This window comes from Camelus dromedarius, chromosome 2 (genome assembly GCF_036321535.1).
Source record: "Camelus dromedarius isolate mCamDro1 chromosome 2, mCamDro1.pat, whole genome shotgun sequence".
Taxonomy (NCBI): Eukaryota; Metazoa; Chordata; class Mammalia; order Artiodactyla; family Camelidae; genus Camelus; species Camelus dromedarius.
The window spans coordinates 86,314,517-86,326,692 of NC_087437.1; the positions used below are offsets into that span (position 1 = coordinate 86,314,517).

Genomic DNA, 12,176 nt, shown 5'->3' on the forward strand with positions numbered 1-12,176 from the left:
ATGAAAGAGAAGACCACTTAGATGAGGGATCAAGGCCTGCAGGCCAACTGGCAAGCCACCTGTTTTTTACACAGCCCTCAAACTAAGAAGGTGTTTTACGTTTTAAAATAATTACTGGAAAAAATCAAAATAATAATAGTTCATAACACATCAAATTTTAGTATCTATAAATAGAGTTTCACTGGAACATGGCCATGCTCATTTGTTTACATATTGTCTATGGCTGCTTTCACAGCACTATGTCAGAGTTGTGCAGCTGGAAAGGAGACCGACCATATGTCCCTCAAAGTCTAAAATATTGACTATCTGGCTCTTTACAGAAGAAGTTTGCAAACCCCAGATTTAGATGGTGACAGTGAGTGTTCTATGAGCATATAAGCTAAGTGACAGCATTAGGGGTACCAAAAAGGCTTTAGAAGAATCCACAGATAGTAATATATAGTTTGTGTCTGATCTTACATAGCAGAATTTGGAATGACAAAACATTTTACTCCAACAGCCAAGTTTTACAAGGTGTTAATTTTCTTTCATAAACAAATACTTTCATAAATAAATACTTCCTGACTATTTGGTATGCATGTTATCTTGTTGCAACATCCATTTTCAGGAACAAATAAATGTTAGGTTTTCCTCCAATTCATACCCTTCAGATGTCTGGCTCATGCTACGTCTTCTGGGTACACAACAAATTCACTACCATAGTAACTTCTATATTGAAATTACAAAGCATTAAACAGTACACACAGACTGATGGAACTTTAAATAAAAGGAATTAAATATTTTTTAAAACACTAATAAGATTTAAGACTAAATAAATACATCCAAAGAGATGTAATATAAATAACATAAAACCCTTTAATGTATCTTTAACATAACTGTAAAAATTACGTATCATGTTGAAAAAAAATTCAAGAGATGCAAAGAGAGCTGTGCTGGCTAACTACTGTCCTACCTCCCTTTCATTTAGGTGTAGCCTTGTGACTAAATTCTGGCCAAGAGAACATAAGTAAAAGGTAAATCTTTAAAGGCAGGTACATGTCCTTTTTTTTACTTTTCCTTCCTGTTGGTTAGAAGACAGATGTGATCCCTCTTAGCTAATCAAACACCTCAAGGAGCCTCTGCATCTCTGCATTCATTCAAATCTGAAACATAACAGGCTGGTACTCTTAAGCCAGAGTTTATTCACCACATTACCCATAACTATACTAAGACTATAAAGTAACAGAGTGCACACTCTCTGTAGCCAATGAAGACATAATAAAGCAATATAAATAAATAAATAGGAATAATTTAATAATAAATTTTTTCAGCTTACCTCCTTGGATTCCCTTTGCTGTTGCCGTTTTACCAGCATTATCAAGTCCCACCATCACAAGAGTCACCTTTCTTAAAATAATAAAAATTTAAAAATCACTTTCTGAGTCAATTAAATATTGGGGGAAAAATAAAAGCAAATTAATTCATCCAAGCAACACTTAAGGAGAATCTACTACATATTAAACAATATGCTGGATTCTAGGGGGTATAATGATGAATAAAATATATATTCAAAAAGCAGAATTTATAAAAAATACCTGTAAAGTGTCATCCTTTTGTTCTCTAAGCAAAAAAAGGGAAACTTTTTTTTAGATACAATAGATCTACAATAGATAATCAAAAGGATAGATAACCCAAAGGATAGAGAAGAAATAATGGAGAGAAGGAAGAGAGAAAGAGAGGGAGACGATTCTAGCACATGAGTTATTTATCAAGTCTAAAGACACAACCTGGGTGGGGGGCAGAGGGTATAGCTCAGTGGCAGAGTGTGTGTCTAGCATGCAGGAGGTCCTGGGTTTAATCCCCAGGACCTCCATTAAAAAAAATAAAAAGTAAACAAATAAATAAATAAACCTAATTACCTCCCTCCCCCCAAAAAACCAACAACAAAAAAGACTCAATTAATTTTTTAGTTGATTAAATTCTACGGATTATCACAAATTTGCTTTTTCTTGTGAAATTACATAAGAAAAGAATGATTGTTAGGTTCTAGACACTACTAGTATACTCAACTGTTTTTAGATATGCAGCATCTTACCAAGTATAAATCTTATGTATAGTACAGTAACATGATTATTAACCTAAATGCTAACATATTTTGAAAGAGGGTTCCTAAATTATAAAGCTTAAAATGTTTCTGATGATATAGCTAAACTTCACAGTAAGAAAAAAAATACAGTCTAGTTCAATTTTATAACTGAAGAAATATAAGCCCAGAGCCCTACAATATAAGACAATGAGTTGGTTACAGTCAGAACCAGAACTTAATTCATCTAACTCGTAGGGATTTCTCAAACCCGGGACAGGTTATAAAGGTACAAATCTACTATACCGGTCCTATTATCTTGGCGATTCAGTTTACCACTAAAGCTCATTTCTGTTCCAGGCTGAACTACTGCATAACATAAGTGGTGAAACCATCCATTAACACCATGGATCTGGGAATACAGAGGGAAAGCCACAGCATAACAGGGCCACATTTGTACAAGGTAGAGTCAGGGTTTCCACCAAGTAGTCATTCTTCACTGACAATCAACCCAAGAAGAGGTAAAAAACAGAACTTAGATGGCAAGAAAGGGTGTTCTTTCATCTGTCTAAGCCTGGCTCTCTTGGATCTGGACTTGTTTATTAAACAAATAGTTTATGACCACCTTCTCTACACCTATACCAGGGTTCTAGGGTACTTGAGATATACCTGTTTATTAAAAGAACCACAACAATGAAAAACAAAAACTAATAAAGAAACTCTTTCCTTATTATATTTACAGCTTAGTGGCAGGAGATGAACAATAATAATAAATATAAGAAATCAGCAAATTATAGGTTATATCGAATGTGAGAAGGTGATTAAATATTACAGAAAAACAGCAGAGCAGGGTAAGGCAGAGCAAGAGCGGGGATGGGAGGTGGATTGCAGTTTTACATAGGGTGATCAGGACAGGCCTCACTGAGGAGGTAAAGTCTGAGCAAGGCCTTGCAGGAGGGAGTCAGTCATGCAAATATCTGGGGCAAAAGAGTACAGCTGGAACAAAGGCACTAAGATGGGGGCATGCAGGGATGTTCCAGTATCAGCAAGGAAGCTGGTGCGGCAAGACCCAATGAGAAAGGGCAGGGAAGAAGGATGGAAGGTCAGAAACACATCAGAGGCCAGATCACATAGGGCCTTGTAGGTCACGGTAAGGACCTTGACTTAGTGAGTGAAGTTAATTTACTCTTCATGTTAATTACCTTGGTTATCTAGGAGTCTTGGCCTTTTCTAAATGTTTCAACCATCCCAATCCACCATGAAGAATAAATGGAAGTATGTCTACCCTTGAGTCAGTGGTAAGTCACGATTAGCAGCATCCCCACACCCATTCCCATTCAGCCACTGGTGGGGTCCAGAGAAATGCCAAAGAGACACACAGCAGACGATTAATTTACAGAGCTGAGGTAGTATGTGAGGTCTAGGTATCTCTATCCATCTGAAAATTTTACCTGCATTATCAACTTTGAAAAATACGAGCTTACTTCTTAAAGAAGCCACGAGATATGTAGAGTATAACTTTATTATTTTATTTGAAGAATTCATAACTACCAAATATCAAAGAACAAGATTCAAGTACAAAATAATTTCCTAAACTAAATATAATAAATGACTATGAAATGAAGATGGATAATATAGCACTGAAACAATATTTTGGATAATTCAAGTTACTAGATATATAATAAATTAGACAATAACAATTGCTCTTTAATAATTTATTTCAACGTTCAAAAATCAGTTGCATTTCTTTACACTAACGATGAATCAACAGAAAAAGAAAGTAAAGAAACAATCCCCTTTAAAATAGCACCCAAAGTAATAAAATATCTGGGAATAAATCTAACCTAGGAGGTGAAAGAATTATACACAGAAAACTATAAATCACTGATGAAGGAAATTAAAGAAGAATTTAAAAAATGGAAAGATATCCCATGCTCTTGGATTGGAAGAATCAATATTGTTAAAATGGTCACACTGCCCAAGGCAATCTACAGATTTCATGCAATCCCTATCAAATTACCCAGGACATATTTCACAGAACTAGAACAAATCATAATAAAATTTATATGGAACCATCAAAGACCTAGAATTGCCAAAGCATTACTGAAGAGAAAGAAAGAGGCTGGAGGAATAACTGTCCCAGACTTCAGGCAATACTATAGAGCTACACTCATCAAGACAGCATGGTATTGGTACAAAAACAGACATATAGACCAATGGAACAGAATAGAGAGCCCAGAAATGAACCCACAAACTTCTGATCAACTAATCTTCGACAAAAGAGGCAATAATATACATTGGAATAAAGACAGTCTCTTCAGCAAATGGTGCTGGGAAAACTGGACAGCAGCATGTAAAACAAAGAAGCTAGAACACTCCCTTACACCATACACAAAAATCAACTCAAAATGGATCAAATAAACCTCCTAGAGGAAAATATAGGCAAAACATTATCTGACATACATCTCAAAGTTTTCTCCTAGAAGAAATAAAAGCAAGAATAAACAAATGGGACCTAATGAAACTTACAAGCTTCTGCACAGCAAAGGAAACCATAAATAAAACAAAAAGACAACCTACGGAATGGGAAAAAATTTTTGCAAATGAAACCGACAAAGGCTTGATCTCCAGAATATATAAGCAGCTCATATGACTCAATAAGAAGAAAATAAACCCAATCCCAAAATGGGCAGAAGACCTACACAAGCAATTCTCCAAGGAAGACATACAAATGATCAATAGGCACATGAAAAAATGCTCCATATCACTAATTATCAGAGAAATGCAAATCAAAACTACAATGAGGTATCACCTCACACCAGTCAGAATGACCATCATTCAAAAGTCCACAAATGACAAATGCTGGAGAGGCTGTGGAGAAAAGGGAACCCTCCTACACTGCTGGTGGGAATGCAGTTTGGTGCAGCCACTGTGGAAAACGGTATGGAGATTCCTCAAAAGACTAGGAATAGACTTACCATATGACCCTGGAATCCCGCTCCTGGGCTTATATACAGAAGGAACCCTACTTCAGGATGACACCTGCACCCCAATGTTCATAGCAGCACTATTTACAATAGCCAAGACATGGAAACAGCCTAAATGTCCATCAACAGATGACTGGATAGAGATGTGGTATATTTATACAATGGAATACTACTCAGCCATAAAAACCGACGCCATTTGCAGCAACACGGATGCTCCTGGAGAATGTCATTCTAAGTGAAGTAAGCCAGAAAGAGAAAGAAAAATACCATATAAGATCACTCATATGTGGAATCTAAAAAAAAAACAAAAACAAAAACAAACAAACAAAGCATAAATACAGAACAGAAATAGACTCATAGACATAGAATACAGACTTGTGGTTGCCAAGCGGGTGGGGGTGGGAAGAGATAGACTGGGATTTCAAAATTGTAGAATAGATAAACAAGATTATACTGTATAGCACAGGGAAATATATACAAGATCTTATGGTAGCTCACAGAGAAAGGAATGTGACAATGAATATATATATATATGTTCATGTATAATTGAAAAATTGTGCTGTACACTGGAATTTGACATAACATAGTAAGATGATTATAAATCCACAAAAAAAGTTTAAATAAATAAATAAATAAATAAATAAACAAACAAACCAAGTTAAAAAAATAATAGTAATAATTTATTTCAAGATCTACAGTGCTTCAAACATTGCCATGACCAAAACAATTACTTTTTGGGAATAAATTCCCATTTTCTGCTTGTTTGTATCATTTATTCTATAAATATTGATTAAGCATGTATTACACAGTAACAAACAAACATCCACAATCCATAGCCCTCATAACCTTAGAGCCCAGCAGGAAAAGAAGCATTAGAAATGTAAGTATGTGTGATGACCACTGTGAAGGGAAAGCACAAGCAGCCACAGGAGAGAGAGCAGCCACCCACGCCTAGGTGAGAAGTCACAGAAGACCATTCTACAAATACACATCGACTGGGTCAGCAGCTCCTCGGAACATCATGGAAACTTTTCTGATTCCTTATGAGTCGGAGTAAGAACTATCAAATATATCTTTTTAAGGAAAATGGCCCTTCATTCTGTATTATACAGGTAGCATCTTATGCTCTCCCCTATTCTTGACAAGATTTCAGTTTAAAAAAAAAAAAAAAAACCTTCCAAATAATTACTATTACGTATTTTGAAACATTGCTCTTAAAGCTAGCTACCAAGGAAAGATACTAGATTTTACCTTTAAAATTTTCCTTTTAGGTTCAAACAAAAAAAGTTCTTCGAACATGAAAATCACTTTGGAAAATATAATTATGCTGAGACTGGCCCAAAATCAGTCTCTATGGGTTTCTATTTTTATTTTGACTACCTTGCAAGTACATAGCTAATTTTTAAGATCATTATGCCACACACTTGAAAACATGGCTTTAATTAAAAATTTGAGGTAATTAAAGCCTTAACAACAAAAAACCCTCCACAACTTTAGCAGTACAAATGAAAGTTACAGCATAAATTACTGCAATACCTGGTAAGAAAGCATTAAATGTATACTTCCAGAATAGAAAGGTTTCAAAGGCTAACATTCACCTAACACTCAAAATTCTATGCAACTCTTTAAACAATGAAGATGTTCAATCTAACACATGATAAAATGTACATGTCATTACAGCTTAAAATACAGTAAATCATCACCGATTGGGAACAGTTTGGTTGTGATGCTATATAACAACAAAGAAACAAAAGATTGTCTATGTCTTTTACTCATGAGTATTGATCAAATACATTAGCCCTTGAATTGAAAAAAATAATATACAGTGTTCTTAGGTTTATAGTGTCTAGACAATTGACACTAGCAATAAAAAGAATCAGTCATTTGTTCAGACAATAATGTGATAAAAATACGTTAGGCTTTTTTAAGTACTATGGACACAAAAATGCCTGAGACATAGTTTCCATCCCAGAATGCTCATCCTCTAATGAGAGTGACTAAAACGTAAACAAATGTGAGTACACTGTCACACTATGACAGTTTAAAATGCTCACCCATGTACACAAGATGCTAAAGGAACACAGAAGGAATACATACTCCTTAAGGAACAACTTCATCAAACAGTTAATAAATAGTTAAGCTGAAAGTGATCACTTCACTCTTATTACAGTTATCCCTGAGTCTTAAATTATATGCTAAACTAGAAAGGCTGATACGGAAAGGACTGTAAAATGTACAGTATGCCCATACTAGCAATAAGTAACATAACAGGGATCATGGGTACTCTGATATATAGCCACAAACCTGGTGTTAGAGCCACCTGTGTTCAAGTGTCAGAACCGCCATTTCCAAAATATATGACCTGGGACATACTATTTTTTCTCAGAATTTCATCAGTGAAATGGGATAATAAAAATAACCATCCACAGGGATGTGGTAAAATTAAGTAAGACATGCAGGTAAGGGGCACAATGCCTATAGCACACAGTAAGTGCTCAACTATAGCTATTCTTATTACTGCATAAAATTCAAAGTAGGGAGTCTACAAGATGAGACCAGAGAGTAGGGCAGGGACCAGATTATGGAGGAGGATTAATCTGTTCAGCTTTGCACATATTGACAGTAATGCTTGTCTCACATTGAAGTCTGAAGCTGGAGGAGAGCTCTGGACTGGGTTTATGAGACACATACATGGTAGTTAAAACTAAGAATAGGAGAAAGAGCCCAGGGAGAGCACAGGAAAGAGAAGAGCTGGGGAACAGGGGACATGGAACTCCAAGAACCTTTGATGAAACCCTTAAAATTGTAGCCAGAAAGAAATGAGACCAAAGAAATGGCAGTGATAGGAACAGTTTCCAGAAGGGTTAAGAGATGAATATCAAATGTTTTAAGTTTTGTAAAATAAAAGGACCTTTTCAGTAATTGCCACAAATTATCTCAGAGACAAATGCTCTCAGCTTTTCCCAAACTCTGCAATACCAATGCTTTGAGTTTATACAGCATGTCCTGATAGTTCAAAGCTACTTTACCCTACCAATGTCTTCATGCTGACCCTGCAGGAAGAGCAGGTACAAGCTGCCCAAAGTCACAGTGCCAATAAGAAGTTAGTCAACAGCAGTTTCCATAGGAAGTTTAAATACAATGGTTTGTAAAAATAATAATTATTAATTTAAAGGGCAACTTGAACCATCTTATTTATCCTAAAACTTACTCACATTTATATATATACACACAGAGAGACACACCCCAGACAGCCAGATAGTCTGGCTCATTTTCACCAAAATAAATCATTTCCCCCCCCCCAGGTCTATCATGATCATAACCTAATTCCTGGAGCTAAGAGAAGGTAGATTACCTAGTAATAGGTAGATTAACTAAGGTCATGAATTGATGCTGTTAATAAAACCTAACCATGATGTTAATGAAAATCTAATAATGGCATTTTTCTGCTTAAAATCCTTAAACAGAATCAAGTCCAAATTCTGCAGCCTCCTCTTCTGCCACACCCCAGCAGGCTTACAAGGTTGGAGATCCCTCTCCTACAGCCCCCCAGTCCTTCCTGACAAGCTTGTTACCTCAGCAAGTGAACCTTAACTTTCTCGTGCAACTTTTCATACAGTCTGCTCTACTAGCACGTGTCTTAATCAACTCCACAGCCTTAGGATCAAATGTGCTGAGCATACAGCAGGCATCTTTACTAAATGAAAACAACATAAATATATGTATTTTTGATCCTTCATTTACTAAGTAAATATTAAGTAAAATTAAAACACGTAACTTTACGTTCAGAAAGTACTATAATGGATATAATTTATATAAATCTTCACAGCAAAGTAGCAGTTCAATATTAAAGAATGTAATTAAAATTAACTATTTCCTTACATCAAATTAGCTAAAGTCTTCTGAGAAAATTTACATGCTTATGATTCAAGGTAATGATTAGCAGTGAGAAAGATTTTAAAACTAAAAGAGTTCTGAGTTAAAAAAAAAAAAAAAAAAGTAGGGATTAAGAGAGCCAAAGGCCTGTTTCATGTATTTTATCTCAGGGACCCTTTTTCTATAACGCATATACAAAAATAACACATCATAAATATAAGCAAACATAATATTGGAGTTTTGAACTTAGAAAACATTTGAATTCTGAAACTTTTCTGAATGACATCACAATCTTTTGAATATCTACAACTCTAAACTTCCTCATCTGTCAACTAAGGAAGACAATACTTCAGATGACGTAATTACATAAAAGCTAACTTCAAAAATATTATGCATGTTAAAACACTTCACTAAAAAACCTATAAAGCACAATTTAATACAACAAAGTTGATATTTATTGCCTAAAATATTTAAAACTATATGGCACAATCTAAAAAAGTAACAAATCATATTAAAAGGGACTTGGAAACACTGCTTTATGATATATGTGTGAAAGAAAAAAAAACCTATCACAAAAAAAAATTGATACAATAAAAATTTACCAAAAACATTTATGGTGTGATTTTATTGTACAAATGCACTACTTGCTGACATTTTAATAAAGATTGCAGAGTCTGGGACAATATTACATCAAAATCACTATCTACATTTGTTAAGCACCAGTAAGAGGACCAAACTTAGGATCATGTTAGCTTTGAAGTCTTGATCAAGTGAAATTCTTAGTGTCAGTCTGTTCATTTCTAAAATACAAAGGAGTAGAATAAGAATGTCTCTAGATCCCTTTCTATCCTAAAATTTGGAAATCCTTACTAGGAATAAACGAGAAGCTGGCAAGAGACAAAAAGAAATGTTAATATAGCCCAGATCTGCACATGGCACATCAGATAATCCTTGCTAATCTGTATGTACAGCTTAATTAAGAAATTAAGAACCAGCAATTTCTATAAATAGTCTAGGATTTACAGTTATATTTACTTAGACTACGAAAGATGGTGACTAGGGTGCTGTTTCCCCACTGAAAAAATTCCTAGCAGAGATGACATCTCATAATATCACAGTATGTTTTACCAGACACCACACTGATACATAATCCACACTGCTTACTGTGACATCTGTGTCTCTTCTTTCAAACTTGGCCACAGTGAATAACAATTTACAAACAAATTTGAAGTAAAACTTTCTGATAGGCTGAATTGCGACAAGGAAAAACTCACATGGGCAAGGAACTAGTTCTAGCTAGTGGTTACCTTAGGGCAGGGATGGTAGGAGATGAATAGGATGCAAGGAGTTTCACAGATTTATCTATTTCTTCTGAAAAAAGCTGAAATGTGATGACCAAAGGTTAATATTTGTAAAACCTGGGTAGTGGACACATGAGTACTTATTATATTTTTCTTTTTGTTTAAATAATAGTAAAAACATTTTTTATTATTTTAAATTATGTCATTCTTGCTGCCAGAACTCCTTCCTTTAAATTGATGTTAATTTTCTGCCTCTCTAGGTGGCTCATTCCTAAAATCATGCTCATTGTAAGCACAGGAAGCACAAATTTCTTCAAGACTCAGATAAAATTATCAAAATCCCGCTTCCAATTCTTGCTAGAAATCTTGGAAATCATCTCTAAACTCTTGCATACGCTATCATGTTTTATGTGCACTATTTTACCACCTAGGTGCTATCTGGTATAAATAACCTGAGTTCAGAGTAAATAGATGATAATACACGTAAGGGTGAGGACCTGCTGACAGGGTCCAGATATTTACTGAGAATCACACTTGATAGACCTTGTGTTCTTTGTCCAGGATGAAGGCTGCTCCCTATACACAAAATAAATTCCAATAGAGATTCAAATGTTAAAAATTAAAACATAAAAGTACTACGAAAAAAGTATAGGTAAGGGGGGAGGGTATAGCTCAGAGGTACAGTGCATGCCTAGCATGTATGAGGTCCTGGGTTCAATCCCCAGTATCTCCACTAAAAAAAGTAAGTAAATAAACCTAATTACCCACCACCAAAATAAAACAAAACAATGGGAAAAAAAAAAGTATAAGTGAATATATTCTTGGAGTGGTGATGAATCTCCTAACTATTATACTGAAAGTGATACATTTGAATAAAAAAATTTTAATATGCATGCTTAAAAAACCACCAAAAAATTAAAAATATAACAAATGAAAGAAAAATATCTGCAACATATACTACACAGAAAGGGTTACTAGTACAAAAACTTAAAACCTCTTCTAGAAAAATAAGTAAGTAAATGGACCTGTTCCATAGAAAAACAGCAAAGGGACTCACAGGAAATTCTGAAAAGAATACAAATGTCCAAGAAAAAAACTTTTAATCTTACCAGTAATCAATAAAATAGAAACTAAAAGCAGATAGTATTTCCTACTATAACCTGGAAAAAAATGAAAAAATGATGACTCATATTTTTGAGGAAAAAACCACTCTCATACTCTGCTGGCAGGAGTAGAAATTGGTTGAAAAAAAAAACAAGAAGCCTTTCTGCAGAGCAATTTGACAATATATATCATATACCTTAAACTTTTCTATGTCATTCGATCTAGAATTCCATTTCCAAAGACATTCAAATCAGGATGCTCACCAAAGCACTGTTGATAGTAGTGAAAAATTTTAAATATTCTAAATATTTAATAACAGAAATGATTGAACACACTTTGGTGAATCTGTATAACAAAATACTCTGCTGCTATTAAAAAGATGTTCAACAAAAATACGTAGTGATGCAAAAAGATGTTAATTATGCATTAAAGTAAAAAAAAATAAAAGCTTAATTTAAATTTGCCCCTTTGTACTTAACTTTGCCTTCAATGTTCTACAATAAATATGCATTACCTTTAAATAACAATAAATATACATTACTTTTAAATGTTTTAAAATAACAGCAGCTCCTGTCCACAAGACATCCTGGAAGACTAGGGAAATTGAATAAACATTTCATCGTAACTAATGGGTAAGTAGAGACTAATACAGGGTGCTAATAAACAAACACAAGGCAAGGTAAAGAATCTAGCTGGAATTTAAAGAAAGTTTCCCAATGGAGAGAATCTCCCAACTGAGATTTAAACATGATTAAGAACAGTCAGAAAAGAGAAGGGCATTCAGGGAGGAATAGAGGGACTAGAGAACTTAAGTACCCCAAATATGGAATGACAGGAAGAGAAAGA

General features: G+C 34.6%; 1 protein-coding gene across 3 annotated transcripts in view; it reads right to left on the bottom strand.

Moving 5' to 3' along the window:
- ARL13B (ADP ribosylation factor like GTPase 13B) overlaps nt 1–12,176 on the bottom strand; it is a 62,170-nt gene that overhangs the window by 44,431 nt on the left and 5,563 nt on the right. For all 3 annotated transcript variants that reach the window (XM_031457449.2, XM_010978513.3, XM_064496273.1), the window contains exon 2: nt 1,316–1,386. In XM_031457449.2, the coding sequence (XP_031313309.1) occupies nt 1,316–1,386 (71 nt within the window). The remainder of the gene's footprint in view (nt 1–1,315; nt 1,387–12,176) is intronic.